The following is a 17,461-nucleotide window of genomic DNA, read 5'->3' on the forward strand; positions in this document are numbered from 1 at the left end:
CAGCATGGCCCAGATGGTGAGATATGGGGGAAACAAGCTGACTCCCTGTAAACACCCTGAACTCGAATGTCTTTGATGCATGCAACTTGTCTTCACTTGGCTGCTCATATGCCATTAAAACGTACAGTTACATCTTTGGCAGTTCGCTTGCATGTGGAGAGCCTCCATTGCATATGCACGTCTGCCGTCCACTAGCAACTCCACCATTCTCTCTAGCTCTGCAGCCGAATCGCCAGAAGTGGAGTTGTCTTGGACTGCATATCGTCGAGGTGAATTCAGCCAGCGTCAGGGGAATGTTGCAAAGGTGCTCATATTCTCGACAAGCATGTACCTGCTTCCACCAAGAAATGCCTGGAGTTGGCTCACTGCCAGCTTAGCACACAATTTTCAGGTTACAGCATGTTAGGCGTTAATTAGGAGGCCGATTCAATGCTACTTGGGTACCTACAAACGGCATTTTTGGTGCCCCACTAGTACTTCTAGTAGGCACAGGTACCATATACGTACGTACCTGACGTTTGGTTTCTGGCAACGTACACCTAGCATTATATCGAAACGCAATTCAACCTAATCATCAAATTTTATCGCACATCATGGATGAATCCATCGCGCCGCGGCCTAACGATGGCTTTATATCATCTCCATCACCTCCATCACCTCCATCATCTCCATCATCTCCCAATGCCGCATCTCTTTACGGAATCGCTCAACGTCATAGCAGAGAAAGAATCCTTGTTCAACCACTTCGCTGGACCAGTCGTCACCTCGAGCTATTACGAATCTCCTTCGATGAGCCTTCTCCTGCGCCAAACATAGAAATCACAGATTGTTATAAGGGACCTGCAGCTCCTGAGGAGACACGCTTGGAATACCTCCTGCAGAGATTCCATCTGTTAAAAAGCCGAGAGGACTATTTTGGCGCCTTGCTCTGCTGTGGTTCGCCAATCTCCTTTTTTTGGTTCGTACTCTTCCATTCCAGTCTATTTCTACAACTTTTTCTAATTGGAAGACAACGCATAGGGCTGATTTCCACATTGCATTGAACAGACCCAGCATTAACTTACTCTCTTCTCCAGCACCTTGCGAAGGCATTTGCTTTAGTATGCCGCGCGCTCAGTGGCCAGATCCAGAGTATCCAATCGGCGCATACATTGATCGCGAACGTATCGCAGAACTGCGCAAAGAGTCACTACATTTTCACATGTGCAACCCCCAAAACGCTCCCGTCTACTCAATGTTGAATCACAAATTGGAACAACTCAGGCCTACAAATCCATTCAAAGATCCATATATAGCAGCGCTTTTGATTGCTGTAGCGCAAGAACGAAGGTCTATTCTCAGGGCAGAAAAACCAGAAGATTTGTCCACCTTAGCAATATACCCGGTATGTATCCCAGCGGCCATATGTCATGTCAAATACAGCGCTAATATCAATGTAGTCGCAAGTTCTATACTCGTCTGAATCTAGAGACTACATTCATCTTTACAAAGCAGATATCCCTTGCTCGTTTCTGGATATGCTTGATTATCCTAAAATTGCACCGCCAGAGGTGCCTCGGATATTAATACAGGCTTTCAAGATTCCTCGCACACCCGTTGGTACGTTTCGTGATCGCATTCTTGCGTTGGTGCTTCAGACAACCTCCGATCATTCAATAAAGTCAGAAAATTAGGTTTAAATAGATAAAACTGGCAGCAAAACTCGTCTTTCAAACACGTACACTTAATTTACACTGATGTGAAGTTGTATCAGGAAGCATTTGCTTGCTGCAGGTATTTTGATAACTCTTTAAAAGAGGGAGAGAATGAGAATAGTGATGCATTACGATTTTTTTTGCCGTGATTGATACATTACTTCGTGATAGATTACAATATAATTCATGGCAGCGTATTGCACCCCATTATTCTAGACACTTCCACCCTGCTCTATTCTTAAATTCGAGTCAATGCAGTGAATCACTGCTCTAGACCCACTGAACGATGCAAGGCAGATGCAGCTTTCCTATTGAATGAGAAAACAATAGACGTTTCAATGATAGCTGACTGGTAAATAAAGCTTAAGAGAGGCCCGTTTCATCCTCGACTCACTTCCATTTGAAATTCTCCTTTCCGCCTGCACATTCCCTTGACTTTTTGTTCAAACGACTTCTGCACCCTCTGCGCTTTCTTCCCGTCTGTGAAGGAGATTATCAATACAACAAGGCAAAAATATTCTTTCACGATTGTTCGTACCCCTTGCTTTCCTATAATCTACAAGTCGCCTCGTTGTCTTTCTACTGACACTGGCTATAGGCCTCACGAAAGAGAATTTTTACGATGAATTACGAACAAAGAGTAAATAATGAGTCCCAGTTTCGACAGAAAGCCAGAGGCAAGCAAACCTTCAGTCAGCTCTATGAAGACAAAAAATGGAAGGCCGGAGCCAGCAACTGGGGAACTCCCGAGCTGTTTGCTGCACGAGCAATTTGTATGCCAACAAGAAGACTCATGGATCCATTACAGGAGTTTTACTCCAATAGATTTGACTACAACAATGCTCACCCAAGTCTTCGGATGTTCTATCTTGGTTGCGGCGATATGAATGACTTAGCCTGGCAATCCGAGCCAAAATTGGTCCAGGCAGCTGGCTCTAATAACCTTGGCGGTATCTGGGCCGCATTGGGCACTCTTCTTAGAGGAGAGAAATTTGCTCTTGGGAACTACGGCCTCAACCAGGGTCCGACCGGTCCATCTAGGCCAACCCGGCAAGCGGCTATGCAAGCACGGCGTCCCCAAGAGTCAACGGGATCGACTCCTCAATCAGGCTCGGGATCTAGGTCTCCTTCTGTGTACGCCGCGAGCAGTTCCTCGGAGTCTCTTTTGGGTTACGGGCCAGACATACCTGGACCCCTTGTTGAAGACGCTACTGTCCGTCTCATAAGCTCAATTGTGAGACATATTCTCAACTACCAGCAAGATACAACACAAGCGAGGCTATTAAGTTGGCGTGATCAGCGAGTCACTTATGGCTACAAAGGTGATTCCCGTACCGTCTCAGCTACAGACGACGGAGGTGTGGAAATGTGGTCGCCGGGCAACCAGAACTTTCGACAAGTCGCCTTGCTAGAAGCCAAGCGAAGCTTACGCAACGTTGGAGGACAGCCTTTTGTCAGTGACGAAATCCTGGCTCAAATGGTGGGCCAAGCAATTGCACTACAACGGTCGAATTCAAACTACGTCGCTGCTTGTCAAAATAGGTATGTATGCAGCTAACGTCTCCCCTTCCAGATTTGTGTGTTTGGATACTAAGATTTCTGTGTCTACTTAGGTCGGTCACAATTTTGGCATCGACACATTTTATCCGATTCTATTTTTTTGACTTCTCGAGCAATTATTTCCAGGATGATAAGTACGAAAACCAGGCTTTGGAAAACAACGAATGCCGCATGCGAATTTACCCAACCGGCTGGTTGGATATCACAAAGGATAAGCATCGAGAAGATATTATTCTCCATGTAGATGCACTTTTGAGATGGGCCAGCAACCTTCCATGAAGACGTGTGAGAAGAAGACGGGTGATGAAAGCCAGATGTCGGTCCTGGATCTGGCCCTGGTCCTGGTTTAGTTCTTTTTCTTTTTTAGGTCCAAGGATACATAAACTATAAGAATCATGAGAATATGTACCCAAGATAAAAGGGTGGCGACCAGAAGTGGCAATATATATGTGGTAAAATTGAGGTATAAAAGCATTTAGGAGTCTTGGCAGGGCCTGCATTGAACCACTTTGTGTGTGATTTCGACTTGAATCTCGCTTGATAGTAGGCACCTCTAATTTCTAAACACGTGTAGAAGTAGCAGATATAGCAGATATAGCAGATATAGCAGATATAGCAGATATAGCAGATATAGCAGACATAGCAGATATAGCAGATATAGCAGATATAGCAGACATAGCAGATATAGCAGATATAGCAGATATAGCAGATATAGCAGATATACAGACAGCCACCTCGGGACTATCGTTTGGGATAAGCGACAAAGTGTGCTGATGCACGCTGCAGACTAATATTCTCTGAAATCCATGCTGCAGCCTTATTGCTACGACTAATACCGTACGTAATACTGACCACAGGTTACCGTCGCACAGGCTGTGTCCCCTTGCGGTATATTGTTTACCCCGCCGGATCGCCACTGCATATAAATCCAATGCTACCCACTAGCAGTAAACACCAACACGCTCCCTTAGACCGTCCATCTCGACGCTAGGCACGATTAGCAGACCGCCGACTCTCCCAAACCCGATCGCAGCTGGGCATCTCCCGCGTCTTAATTCCATCCACCGCGAGGCTGCACGGGCACTGCGCTGGCACATGCTCGTCCACTAGGGCCCTGAACCGAGACTCGACTCGCGCCTGTCCGAGGGGCTCCCTTGCGGGAATCTCATGCACAGTCGACCGTCCCCAAAGCTCCATCAGTCTCCACCGGCGGCTCGCATATCGGCATCAGCCATCTCCATCTGGGTCCAGCTCTAGGCCCGGCTCAGCTGCGTCCACCGCTATCGCCTCATTTGCTGCTCGCCAGCATGTCCTCGACATCTCAGCGACGACGGCGGCGGGATGAAGACGACTATATCCCCTTTGGCCCCCCATCTCTCCCCAGCACTCAGACGCACCTGGACATCATGTCCTCGGAAGGCTGGCCACCGCCGGTAATCATGTCCGACTCGAGCGACGAGGACCTTCGCGAACTGCATCGAACGCCTGCGCGACAAATTTCCCGCCGTAGCGGAATCCCGCACATCGACGCTCTGACGGCGCTCAACCCCGACAGATACTCGCCAGACCTGTACTCTGTCCACTCTGACCCACCAAGCCAGACGCCGATGCTTGTGGAAGATGACGCCGGACTGCGATCGCAATACGCCGGCAGACATTCACAATACTACGCCGCGAGCAACCCCCGTCCAGGACCGCAGATCAAGCCACACCTGTCCTCCTTGGACATTCCTAGACGCTATGGCAGCAATGCCATCCTCGACATGTACGCGCTCACCTACGTTGGCGACCCGGACCCGAATCTGCTGTGTCCCATCTGCCACGACCCCCTCGTCGACCCTGTGACGACCCCTTGCGACCATACATTCTGCTATCGGTGCTTGCGCAGAAGCATGGCGTCGAGCCCCGCCGGTGGCGTCTGCCCAATAGATAGAGAGCCTCTGCTATGGACAGACTGCACCAGTTCGATACGGCTGATTCGTACCCAGCTGAATAACTTGGTTGTCAAATGCCCTCACCATGGCAGAGGCTGCGAAGAGGAAATGAAGCGGGAGGTGGTAGAACGGCACGCGACTGTGGAGTGCGGCTTCCGGGAGTTTCCTTGTCCAGATACCGACTGCGAAAAGACTGTTCGCTACAAGCCGACTGATGATAAATGCCAGCATCAGGAAAGCAACTGCGAGTTCTGCGACGCGATTATTGAAGAAGCCGATAGTGATATCCACCTGCTTCAATGCCCCAGGAGCAAGACTCGATGTGCGGCCTGCTGGGCAATGATCCTCCGTGAAGACGAGGAAGTCCATCGGAGCGTCGATTGTGTTTCCATTGAGGTGGCATGCCGCTTTCAAAGCGTCGGCTGTCCCGTGAGAGTCATACGAGCACACCAGGAGCTTCATGCCCTTTCATGCCCTTTCCACCCAGACTCGCCCTCTGGTGCCATCATACGCAGCCAACGCGAGATCATAGAGACATTTGGCAACCTAGGCAGCCAGATCCGTCATTTACGCGCCAGGCAAGACGAGACCAGCCGACGGCTCGATCAAGTTTCCGGGCCGCCCCCCCTTAACCGTCCGGGCGAACCTGGATTCAGAGACGCCAGAGCAATGCAGGATCTTGATGTTGGATTCGGCGAAGTCCACCACAACTTGAACAACCTCGAGCGCCAGAATGTGTGGACTGTCAACCAGATTGTGCCTGTCCGGGAAGAAGTTACTGAACTACGCAATAATATCAATATGATTCGAATGCAGGTCAACTGGCTCATGAGCCGCAGCCGCGAAGAAGTCCATGCGAGACCAACTTCCAGTGGCACTACACGGCCCACGTCAATGGGATCCGATACGGTGCAGGAGCCACTGCCTCCCATGGTGCGCCAGAGACGGCGATCGACCAGTGTGGACGTTGATCTTCCACGACTATAGACAGCGAGGTTTTTTTGTTAAAGTAATTGAGTCATTTGGGACTGGTGGTGCATTTACGAGCATGGAGGCCATTGAGCAATATACCAATCAGGGCGTATAAAAACTGGGAGATTTTTTATGTTTTGCTCCCATTGTTGTGGGAGCTAGCTTATATCTACTTACTTGTGTCTAGCGAATTCAAAGAAAAAAGAATTGACCATGGTAATCTGTGTCTTGAAGATTTTCTAATTCCAATGGGGAAGAATAAAGAACAGCCCTCATCAATATCTTAACGCCGAATATCGCTGTTTGGCAACTCCGCCGTGCAGATGGCGGTATGCTAGAGTGCGGCCACGATAAAGGAGAAATCCGCAACTCGGGAGCCAAGGAGGAGCTTATTTCTACTCCATCAATGCTAAAATCCTTTTGACCCTACTGAAATTGCTATAGCAGAGCCTCCGGTTTGGGGATCCCCGCTCGCGGACTTTTAAAGAGTCGCTGGGTTCATACATAAAGCACTAAATGCGTACTTGCTGGCAGCGGAGTTCCACTGCAGACCTGCATTCTAATAAAGTTCCGAGGTACCTGGAATTATGACCTCAGACATCAATATTTTTTTTTCTTCAGCTTCCAAGGTTCTTTTGCTGCCGTCCTCTTTTGTGAAGCTCCTTTACTTGCCCCTTTGACTTGGCCAGCAAGCATACATTTTCATTCGTCAAAGCGGCTGCAACCATTATTACTGGGCAGATTCAGGCAGTGAATGCCCAGCTGCAAGTCTTACTACAGGCTACAGATACGGCGACAAGCAACCCGGCAAGCTTACTAAATGCGTACATGTACCCTAGCAGCAAACGAGTGCCGCTGATATAAGAGGAACGAACAACCAATCGTGTTTGGCTTGCGGCTGAAAGCACATTTGATCTTATATGCCTGATCAACACCAAGTCCGCACAGCCTGCTACAGTCGTTGCCTTTTTCACAAACTCAATCTTTGAGCCAGCGGGAGAAAAAAAGGAACATTGGAAACCTAAAACAAAGGATCAAGCCAACAAATATCGCTACAGCGCTGGCTCTAGCGCTGCCTACGGGGGAGCAGGCCACTGAAGCCGTCCATCGCTAGCAAGGTGGCAGCGGCAGAGCCCCGCAGGCAGACGACATCACTTCTCCACCAAGACCCAAAGCTGCATCTTTGTCAGCCTCGCCATTCCACCTGCTTCTACGTTTCATAAACGTTGGTTTACCGCGAAACCTGCGTTCCGTTTTTGTTTTTGCCCGTTTCAGTGTCCTTGTTGGTTTCTCGTCGTTTTCCCTGCTCGACATACGGAACCTGGGAGCCTCTTTCATTTCTACTCTCTCCAAGAGTCGTCCGCCATGGATCCCAACCAGACGCCCGCGGGGCCTGATGGCCCTGATAAAGAAAAGATGGAGCAGGTAAGTCGCCTCGTGCATCCTCTGAGCCGCCACTGCGGGTGATGGCCGTCTTGACGGGAAACTGACGATTGTCGATACAGATTCGAGCACGGCGTCTGGCCAAGCTGGGCAACCCAGCTCCCCCAAAGCCGGCGGAGAGCACGCCTGCAGAGGCTGGGAGCTCATCATCACCTGCTCCTCCGCAGTCGGGCTCTCCAGCCCCCGAGGCCGAATCCGAGACCAAGAAGACCAAGATCACCATCACACCGGCGGCTCAGCCGACCTCAAACCCTTTTGCGCAGCTCGGCGTGCGGTCGAGCAAACCGACCGACCCCGAAGGCTCTACAGGTACTTTTCGTGTTGCTCGCAAGAGGTCCGCCTCTCAAGTTGACGACGTCCTTTCAGCACCACCCCCGCGTAAAGCCACTCCCGTCCAGCCCGAGTCGGATGAGGACTATGCCGATAGAATTCTCAGCCAAATCTTCCGCATAACGGTCGATCCCCACCGGATGACAAGCAATGGCAACCATCGCCTGACCTTTCTCCCGAGTCTGAACCAAGAGCTCAACGATTCCGGGGAGCCCTTGAAGCTGTCTGTTAATACTTTGGATCAGGCCATCATAGAGGCTTGTAGCAGCTGGTCTTCTGATAAGCCTCTGATGCACTATCTTCTACCATGCTGGAAGAGAGCTGTCAAGGCAGGGTCGGCGAATAAGCAACCGAGCGGCCCCAAGTTCGACCTACACGAAGAGTCGAAGCGTCTGTGCATGAGCAACTGCCTCTTCGCCGTTACTATGCCGGTTTTATATGGGTTAGTTGCACATGATTTGGAGGCAGTCCCTGAATACTTTTCATATCTGATACCTTTTCTTCCAGTCGCGAGCCAAACCCAAACCACGACACTATTGCCCCTTATCTTCTCAAGGGTCCGGTAGATGAGGGTGGGATTTGCCTCGATTTCATCAAAGAGGCTATTAAGCGGTTTGATGATGATGAGGCTTTCCCAGCCATCTTTAACGATGCCATGGTCAAGCTCAGCACTCAGCTATCTGGAATTTCCATGAGCGACGAATACAAGCCATATGTCCAGGTTAGTCTTGATTATTTCTCGTCAAGTGCAAATTTCGCCACATCATGAGCTACACGATGAACTGACATGTGATATTCGCAGGCACTGCTAACATACACACGCTTCCCTATCTTAATATCTAATCTCGCCACGCACGCCTGCTTCAAACTACCTCTTTCGCCACACACCATTGAGAGGAACACCATTCTCGGCCCCTTCTTTCGTTTATCCCCCCTACAGCCAGAAGTGATCAAAAGCTACTTTCCCGGGTCACGTACTCTAGACAAGGCACGCATTACCAACGCGCAAGACGCTCTGCGAATGGTGTTGAGGACACACCAAGACGACTTATTCGTCATTACCAACGCTTTCATTCGGGCAGGGCCAGATACAAGAAATCGTACATTGGATTGGTTTGCCTACATCCTAAACACCAACCACAAACGGAGAGCTATCCAGGTGGACCCTAGAGAGGTTGCCTCAGACGGATTCATGATGAACATCACCACGATTTTGGATCGATTCTGCGAACCATTCATGGAAATGGATTTTAGCAAAATAGACAAGATTGATGTCCGATATTTTCGGAGGCAGCCGCGAGTTGATATCTCAGATGAGACTAAGCTCAACGCCGATCAAGCTGCTGCTGAAAAGTATTATGCTCAAAAGGAAGAGGGGGACTCAAACTTCATCTCAGAGGCCTTCTTCCTGACACTTGCTGCTCACCACTATGGCAGCGAGGCACTCAACTCGCAACTGAAGAATCTCGATCGCGAGATCAAGTACTTGGAGAGACATCTCAAGGCTATGGAGGCAGAGCGATCAAAAGTAGCTAACGCGCCGCATCAACTTAGGCTGTTCGAAGAAACCCTTAAGAGGCATACGAACGTGCTTGAGAAGACAATAGCGCTGAAATACTCAATTGAGGGCGTTCTGCTCGACGAAAGGATGCAGAGTACTTCCCTGCGCTTCATGAGATATGTTGCTGTGTGGCTGCTTCGTATTGCAACAGGGTCCGATTACAAGCCTGGAACTGAGACTGAGACCATCAAGTAAGGTTCCGGTATTTATTTCATGTAAGCCATTTTACTAACAACACTGCTCTAGGCTACCTATTGAATTAGCAAACTCTGGCGCTTTTGCGTATCTTCCCGAATATGCGCTTCAGAATATTGTTGACAACTTCAAGTTTGTGTTCCGGTAAGCATTTCGAGGCTAGCTTTCAATTTCTCTTGGCGAAAATGAAACTCTTGAAACTAATCGAACCCGTTTTCCTTGATAGGTGGCTTCCCACCATTCTTCCTAGCGCTGTGGGCGAGGAAATGATTGCTCTGTGCATCACCTTCCTTCGGTCTTCAGAACAGATCAAAAACCCATATCTTAAATCATCACTGGTGTCTCTGCTCTTCTCCGGAACCTGGCCGTTTATGCATCTCAAGAGAGGTGTTTTGGGCGATCAGCTCATCTCCATCAAGTTTGCCAACGACTTTTTGTTGCATGCTTTGATGAAATTCTACATCGAGTGCGAGTCTACTGGAGCTAACACGGCTTTCTACGACAAGTTCAACATACGATATGAAATCTTCCAAGTCATCAAATGCGTATGGATTAACGATGTTTACAGACAACAGCTTATCAAAGAAAGCAAGTAAGTAAATCATTGTCTGAATTTTTTTTTCTGAGCCACTCACACATCCATCTGCAAATATCTAACGTACTTTTAGGGTCAACCGAGGTTTCTTTGTTCAATTCGTCAATATGCTTCTCAATGATACCACGTACGTCCTTGATGAGGCATTCACAAAGTTCCCCAAGATGCGCGGTCTTGAGAGAGAGCTTGAGGATCGCAGCATGTCAACAGAGGACCGACAGAAGAAGGAAGAGGAGCTACAGAGCCTAGGAAGCCAAGCGACATCTTACATGCAGCTGGCCAACGAGACCCTTGAGATGATGAAACTCTTTACCAAGACATTAAGCGAGGCCTTCACCATGCCCGAGATTGTCTCACGTCTGGCGAGCATGTTGAACTACAACCTCGAGACGTTGGCTGGCAAGAAAGCTGCAGCCGAGCTGAGCGTTTCGAATAGAGAAAAATACCATTTCCGGCCTCTTCAGCTGCTCTCCGACTTTGTCGATATCTACTTGAACCTTGGAGCATCATCCGTCTTCATCGAGGCTGTCGCAGCAGACGGACGCTCTTACAAGCCAGAGGTTCTGGATCGCGTCGCCTACATCCTGTCATCCAAACACCAGAAAGACACCGCAGACATTGCTCGATGGGACAAGCTCAAGGTCAAGTTCATCAAGGCGAAGGAGCAGCAGGACCAAGCCGAGATGGATCTCGGCGACATCCCGCCCGAGTTTGAAGACCCCATCATGGGAGAGCTGATGAAGGATCCCGTGCTCTTACCGAGTAGGCACGTTGTCGATCGATCGACCATCGTGCAGCACTTGCTGAGCGACCCGAAAGATCCGTTTACGCGTCAGCCTATGACTATTGAGGATGCCGTTCCGCAGACGGAGCTGAAGGAGAAGATTGAGAAGTGGAGGCTTGAGAGGATCCAGGCTTCAAAGGAGAAGCTGGCACAACAAGGAGATGATGCCATGGATACTGCTGAGGGCTAAGGCTAAGAAGGTTAGAGAGATGTTGTTGTTGTTGCTAACCTGTGAGGGTCAAGTAGACAGGGATTTGGCATTGGCATGATGGACATGAAGAGCATGTTTTGACTGCTTTCTGCTCCTTCCAATCACGTATTTCCCCCCTTTCGCTCCCTATCTATTCATTGTCTTTCTTTCTTTGTTTTTCTTGTCGGTCTGGTTGATGTTGGGAAAGGGAAACCAGTTGGGAAATTCATCTGCGGCGAACAATAAAGAAGGCCCCTTTATGACGAATGATACACATAGGTATGACAGAGAATAGATTTCATGATTATGTACTCGGAGTTTATGACACTTTACCTTTTTTACATACCATCCACTTCCAATGTGAAGGAGAACATGAAGCACTCTTTGACTCCAGCTCATCAAAAGTTCTGCTCTACACGCTACAGCTATGAATAGAAGGTAGATACCTAGATCGACTCCCAATTTCTCTAGAGAGAATAGAGTATAGGCCATCCTACCTTGTATGTATCAGAAAAAAAGGTCACATCCGCAAAACACCTAGGCCCCTAGTAGATGAAAACTACCTCGGTCTTTCACGTGGCAAAAAAAGAAGAGCAACCAAGAAGTCGGTGAGATGCGAACAAATTTAGACAAAAAGCCGACCCTATTAAACAAGAACAAAAAAACAAGGCGGTAAAGCAACTTCCATTTGTCATAGATGACCAAATAGCAAGCAGCGCATTAGTAAATTAAGCCAAACAAGGCAAAACAAGAGCGGCTAAGGCACGGTCATCCGAAATACTACAGTAGTGTAGAAGAAAGTATCCGGGCTGGGAAGGGGACAAAAAAAAAAAAAAAAAGAGGGACGATATCGACGGGCGTGAGGGGTGGCCAATACAGGGGGGGGGGAAGAGTAAGCACTGCTATCTCTTCGTCTTATTGTTCGACAAACGAAGGATTGGTATAGGAATGTTCTGAAACAGAGAGAGAAAAAGGATGAGAACGGGGGTGGCAAAGTGCGTGAGCGTAAGAGCGTCAAAGCAGCAAGAAAGGAAGAGGAAAAGAGGCCTCTTACAAATCACAAGCATATGCCCCTTCATGCGAGTAAGGGCAGGTCCGCCATCATGGCCGGGTCACTGTACACTTAACTCCGAGTCTTGTATACTAGCAGGATTTCACACAGAGCCAAAAAGTGGTAGGTAAGAGGCCAGAGGGATCTACTCAGGGGGGGTAGGGTACGGAGTGAGACAAAAGAGAAACTAGGCTTCAATGTTTCTTGCACGGACGGAGCACTTCCGAAAGCCATTTGCTGACGCTTGATGGGAATATTGTCCGATGGCCCGACGCAGGCCTGCTAGGACGCGAGCCAGCTTCATGCATCGACTTTCATCTTGAGCCTCGAGATCGGTTTGCCAGCCGATGTCCGCGCGACAATCGGCAGCCACTCCCGGCCTAGAAGGAGTTCGGCTCGTTCCAGGACCGCTCGCGATGACCGCGCTGGGCCTGGATTACTCCGTATTCCGCACAGAGATGGCCTTGTACCCGTATATGGTATATAGCTGGTCTTCTATCCGCTGCCTTCGCCGCCTGTTACTCCCAGGCAATGGTCCACAGAGCAACTCGGGACATGAACCTGTAAGCCTTACTCCTGCAGGCTTGCGTCATTTCGTTCCATTGTCCAAGACCCATCGGTGGATTGAAGGCTAATACTTAGGCCTAGATGCCGACCACTTGGTCTGTTGTCCCCGCGATTGAGGGGCTTCCAGATCCAGTACAAGGCAGGACCCAGCCAAGGAGTGTTGAAACGTGGCTATTAGCAATAGCGGAGGCCCGAGAAGGAACCTGGTGCCCGATCACTAAGCAGCAGAGGAGAGGAGTGCTCGGTAAAAATGACAAAGACAAGCTCGGCCCAAAAACCTTCCAAGCTTCCAAAGCCCAGCAGCCTGGATCATTTCCAGGCGGCCTGCCGTAAATGGGAGACTAAGGCAATGCTTAACAACAGGCTAAGCAAGTCTCAGCGCCGGAGACTCCACATCTTGCCTCTTCCCACAGCACTATCAAGACTCAGCAGCCTGTTCTGGTGCCATCGTGGGGGCCATGCCCTTGGCCCAACATGGTAGGAAGCATTCTGAGTGGCCATGAAACTCCGCTCTCTGGACGAAGCTGCGTGCCTGTATCAGCGCTGAGCAATGTGCCAGGCCAGGCGAAACACATCGTGGCCGTGTTCCGTTCCGTGCTCCGTGCTCCGTGCTCGTGCTTGTAGCATCATCTCGGCTAAGCCGCCGTGGTTTGCCGCAAGTCGTTTGCCGCACCACACTCGCCGACGATCGACAGATAGTGTCGCGTCGCCCCCGGGCTCTTCAGCACACACAAAGTGGCTAGCGCCATCACCGAAACCCGGCTGCAGTCAGCAATCTTTGGTGTTTGAGGGATCTCTGACGACGCAGCGCGGAACCCTTTTCCGAAAACACAAGGCGCTTAACGAGCTGGCCTGCATACGTAATTCGGACATGGGGATCTCTTTAATCTCGGACAGACGGCTACAGGCCGAAAAGCTTGGCCTGAGAAGGTGCGCAGTGCGACGGCCGCCATCAGAAATCGGCAATCAAACACTCCTTGTGCATCGGTCTGTGCTGGCGAGAACGTATTTCAGTTGGATACGCGCCCAACTCGCACAGCTGCTTCACAGCCATGGTGCTTGAACGAGTACCTACGTCGTAGAAAGGCCCATAAAAGTACCCAGCATGCCCCCTTTGCCTTTGGCATGCTTGTACGGAGTAATGTGAGTGTGCTGCGCTGCAGACACTTCCTCGCGTGATGTGCCTTGTGTCGGTACGGCTTTTGTTTAGCCACCCTCCCCGGACACGTCAGACGACTGCAACCCTCCAGCTTCGGTTGCTACCACGGGAGCTTAGGTCTTTCAGCTATGATGCGAGGCCAGTACTGCGACCACCCTTCCCAAAACGACATCCCTGGCTTGGATATCTGCGACCAAGCGATGGGACAGGAAGAAGCGTCAATCTTCGGAAAACGCTGGCGGTCTAAGCGAGTCACATGTGTGCCATCAAGAGGCCCTATCGCGTGGGTAGTCCCGTTAAACATCCACAACGAGCATGCTAAAGGCAGACCCCAGGACGCCAACATCCGGAGACTGTGAGTTAGCCGCCCGGCTTTGGCTAGGCTGCGAGCAGCACAAACAAGGAATCCTTGAGCTTTCCCCACAGTGCAGTGCACCACGTCTCCGACGCTAGGAGGCATATTTCGCCCCAGCTTCAACTCATGCCGTCTCTACTCTGTGCTTCGTCCAAGTACGAGGAGCGCAAATCATGATTCCAACTCTTCCGGAGGATACCGCACTGTCTTGTCTAGTAGAAATAGCGCTGCCGACAGGTGTATCCCACATCAGACATGTTCAACTTGCTGCAGAGCTGGAATCTGAAACTATTGTTCAAGGCTTGTTCCTTTGCATCCAAGTATAGCAGTTACCTTGAGTGCCACAAAACGCTTCGATTCTGTGAAGCATATCCATGTGCGTCATTCTCATAGTCTGTGGTGGTCTTATCGCAAATTGTGGCTCCAACAATTATACTTGTGAAGCGCCTCTTGCGCTTCAAGGAGCTTTTCATCGTGCGTCCCGCGCAAATCGACTCCGGGCAACAACGCCAGTTGCAGATGTACTACTTCCAAGTACTTGTATGACTAGCAGCATTAGCGGTAGTAGAGGTAGTGTTAGCAAATGCAGGCCATGTAAATCGCTCAACGCGTGCCCCTGGGATCTTGGGAGGGTCTCAAGACCATGCGCTTGTCCTCTTTGTCCCCTCGGAATGTGGGCGGGCAAGCCCATTGTTGTTCTCGGTAACCCCGGTTCGGCGCTAAACGAGACACCCTGCACTTGTCCATCCATACGGCAATGCTCCATACGCAGTACAAGCTTCCGGGACGCGGCAAGGATGAGCATGGCCGTGATTCGTGCTAGTGCTAGTGGTACGGAGCACTCCGTGCTAGCTCGTGAGATAGCCGTGTGGCCTAATCTTATAATTCTTGACCACAGCGGTCCTGGTGGCTTGTCAGAGTGCTCGTACTTGTAGGTTGGGAACGGGACACATGCAGTGTGGCAAGACGTATGAGCAGCCCAACAACTGACTTGTGCGCTACGGCGCCTCAATATACCCTTCAGCCTTCTTCAGAGTGACGCCTATGCCTCAGGTAGCCACCTACTGTACGTTGTGTCATGCTGCTCTCCACAACGCTTTGACTACTGTTCGTAGTAGCTCAATTCGGCCGCGACGATCAACTGATAATGGAATGACGCCACCTTGACTCTGGTATCAATTCTCGAGGCTAGTTTGTATCTCAAAATCATGCTAGACGGCCGAGAAGGGGGGGAGGGGGGTTATACATTGTGGTCGAAAGAATCTGGTACCCCGAGTAAATAAACGCAAGCGTCCTCTGGCAATGAGGCGATCAGAATAGAAACTGAATTGAGTTATACTTACTCCGCATCGAATACCTAGTGCCGCTACACATACTTCAAAGCAGTGAAACCCTTGCAGAGTAGGCGCAGCCTTACGCAAAGAAGCTGATTCCTCTCTTTCGCTCTCCTCCACAACTCTTGCAAATGGTTCGGGATACCGTTAATGAAGGTGCTTGCGGACCTATCCGGACACAGATGGTCGTGGCTGTACCTCACTGAGCATATAGAGAGAAGCCATAACCGAGAGAAGAGCGCCGGATTGTGATGCTGACTAACAGCTTCGTACCTGGATGCTGTTTAGGAATCAGTCCACTAATCGGCTAACGGCCTTTTCACGTCAATAGATCTAATATGCCCATACGCGAGCCATGCTGGAGACAACTGCCGCCTTGCTCTTGGTAGGTTTTGGTCCAAACTGCAAGAAGAGGTTGATTATCTTCTGTCTGGCTTGGGTGGGGCGGTCTAAGACGGCAGCTACTTGTATGTTTCCTCCGGAATGAACCGATACAACGCAGATCTAGACATCTAGACATTGGATATCCGTGCAAGAAAAGTGAGTGCTGATCTCTCAAGAGCCACCATGTATGCAGTATCAGATATCATATCATGTTCTTCATAGTCCGCATGGATGATTTCGTAGAGCACGCATCGGTGCCAAGTTCTGCTCCCGAGTCTTAGGGAGATGGGCGTTGGGCGTCTAGGTCGTGCACCAAGGGATGGATATATTGGGCTGTTGGTCGGCGATCATAGACACAGTACTGCTTTGCCAACCTCGGCTGCGCGCCGTACTTTTGTTTACTAAAGGTTCAATCGGCAAAGACAAACAAAGGAGGCAGCGAACTGCAGCCCAAGCCGCGATGCCAGGCAGTAACGGTAGTACACAGTATTACTGCACCATAATCCAGACGGTTAGTCGAAGCGAAATCTTCTGGAAACAATGGCTATCCTTCCAATCCACGCTTCTGGGTACCCTGCCAGCCTTCAGCCGCAAGGCCGGTGTTTCGAGTTAAAGGAGATGCTGTTCTAGATGTGGGGCCAGAGGCGAGTTCGGTTTTCCGTCTTGGTGCGCCTCGGAATGGAAAACTGCGTGCGTAACCACCACCATCTTCATCTGCAGAGACCCAGTGGTCAGAAGAGTGGTCTGCATTAACTCCCACTCGCAGAAGCTGGCGCTAGTGCTATCATCAAGTTATAGTGCGAGCAATAATGCGTGTACCGTGTGTCATGACATGCTCCGTCAAATAGCGATTCTCGCTTAGCTCTTTGGTTCCCACTGCGTACCGTGTTGACCGTGTTGTCCATGGATCTGTTTGTGGGTAGCAGCATCAGTTGTCGGCCCTGGCTGTGTCTACATAGTATAGTACCCAAGGCAGCTTGAGCAAAGCTTTGAATCGGATGATTGGCAGCGTTTGGTGACGCTTGACGCATTCAACTTGGGATACCTATTCACCCGCACGTTGAATGATTCGGATCATGGGCGGGCCAAATGTAGTAAGCGGTCGATGAAGAGCGCCACGCATATGCCGTACTCGTCTGGTCGAGCAGGAAGCGGTCTCTCCGCCATGTCGCTGCTCATTTCTTATTCGCGGGCAAAGGCCTCCCAGATACTAGGGGGTTGCCTAGAAGGGTCGACCAAGAAAGATGGAGATACGAATTCGTCGATGTCGACCCCTGGTCTCGGTGACCAGCCTGCAGCGCTGCCGATCACTACTGACATCGCTGTTGCTGAACCCACTGCTCCATAGCCATG

General features: G+C 50.1%; 5 protein-coding genes across 6 annotated transcripts; all 5 read left to right on the forward strand.

The window, feature by feature from the left end:
• Window positions 1-538: 538 nt before the first annotated feature.
• On the forward strand, window positions 539-1,694 carry TrAtP1_005556 (uncharacterized protein). Its single transcript, XM_066112767.1, has 3 exons — window positions 539-958; window positions 1,021-1,384; window positions 1,440-1,694. The coding sequence occupies exons 1-3, from the start codon at window positions 594-596 to the stop codon at window positions 1,671-1,673; spliced, it is 963 nt and encodes a 320-aa protein (XP_065968852.1). The 5' UTR covers window positions 539-593; the 3' UTR covers window positions 1,674-1,694.
• Window positions 1,695-2,316: 622 nt separating this feature from the next.
• Window positions 2,317-3,533, forward strand: TrAtP1_005557 (uncharacterized protein; the record flags this gene model as incomplete). Its single annotated transcript, XM_014089232.2, has 2 exons — window positions 2,317-3,236; window positions 3,308-3,533. 2 exons carry the CDS (start codon window positions 2,317-2,319, stop codon window positions 3,531-3,533), a joined length of 1,146 nt encoding a protein of 381 aa, XP_013944707.2.
• Window positions 3,534-4,206: 673 nt separating this feature from the next.
• Window positions 4,207-6,375, forward strand: TrAtP1_005558 (uncharacterized protein). The gene has a single exon (XM_066112768.1). The coding sequence runs from the start codon at window positions 4,562-4,564 to the stop codon at window positions 6,173-6,175; it is 1,614 nt and encodes a 537-aa protein (XP_065968853.1). The 5' UTR covers window positions 4,207-4,561; the 3' UTR covers window positions 6,176-6,375.
• Window positions 6,376-6,789: 414 nt separating this feature from the next.
• On the forward strand, window positions 6,790-12,211 carry TrAtP1_005559 (uncharacterized protein). Of its 2 annotated transcripts, XM_014089486.2 has the most exons (7): window positions 6,790-7,585; window positions 7,666-8,375; window positions 8,441-8,654; window positions 8,736-9,685; window positions 9,741-9,833; window positions 9,916-10,281; window positions 10,358-12,211. In XM_014089486.2, exons 1-7 carry the CDS (start codon window positions 7,526-7,528, stop codon window positions 11,256-11,258), a joined length of 3,294 nt encoding a protein of 1,097 aa, XP_013944961.1. In that variant the 5' UTR covers window positions 6,790-7,525; the 3' UTR covers window positions 11,259-12,211. The 2 variants fall into 2 exon arrangements, with proteins under 2 accessions (XP_013944961.1, XP_065968854.1); XM_066112769.1 differs by lacking the exon at window positions 6,790-7,585 and having other exon boundaries at window positions 7,967-8,654.
• Window positions 12,212-12,452: 241 nt separating this feature from the next.
• TrAtP1_005560 (uncharacterized protein) lies at window positions 12,453-13,469 on the forward strand. Its single transcript, XM_014089231.2, has 2 exons — window positions 12,453-12,872; window positions 12,958-13,469. Exons 1-2 carry the CDS (start codon window positions 12,657-12,659, stop codon window positions 13,207-13,209), a joined length of 468 nt encoding a protein of 155 aa, XP_013944706.1. The 5' UTR covers window positions 12,453-12,656; the 3' UTR covers window positions 13,210-13,469.
• Window positions 13,470-17,461: the final 3,992 nt, after the last annotated feature.

Source organism: Trichoderma atroviride, chromosome 3 (genome assembly GCF_020647795.1).
Source record: "Trichoderma atroviride chromosome 3, complete sequence".
NCBI classification, from domain to species: Eukaryota; Fungi; Ascomycota; class Sordariomycetes; order Hypocreales; family Hypocreaceae; genus Trichoderma; species Trichoderma atroviride.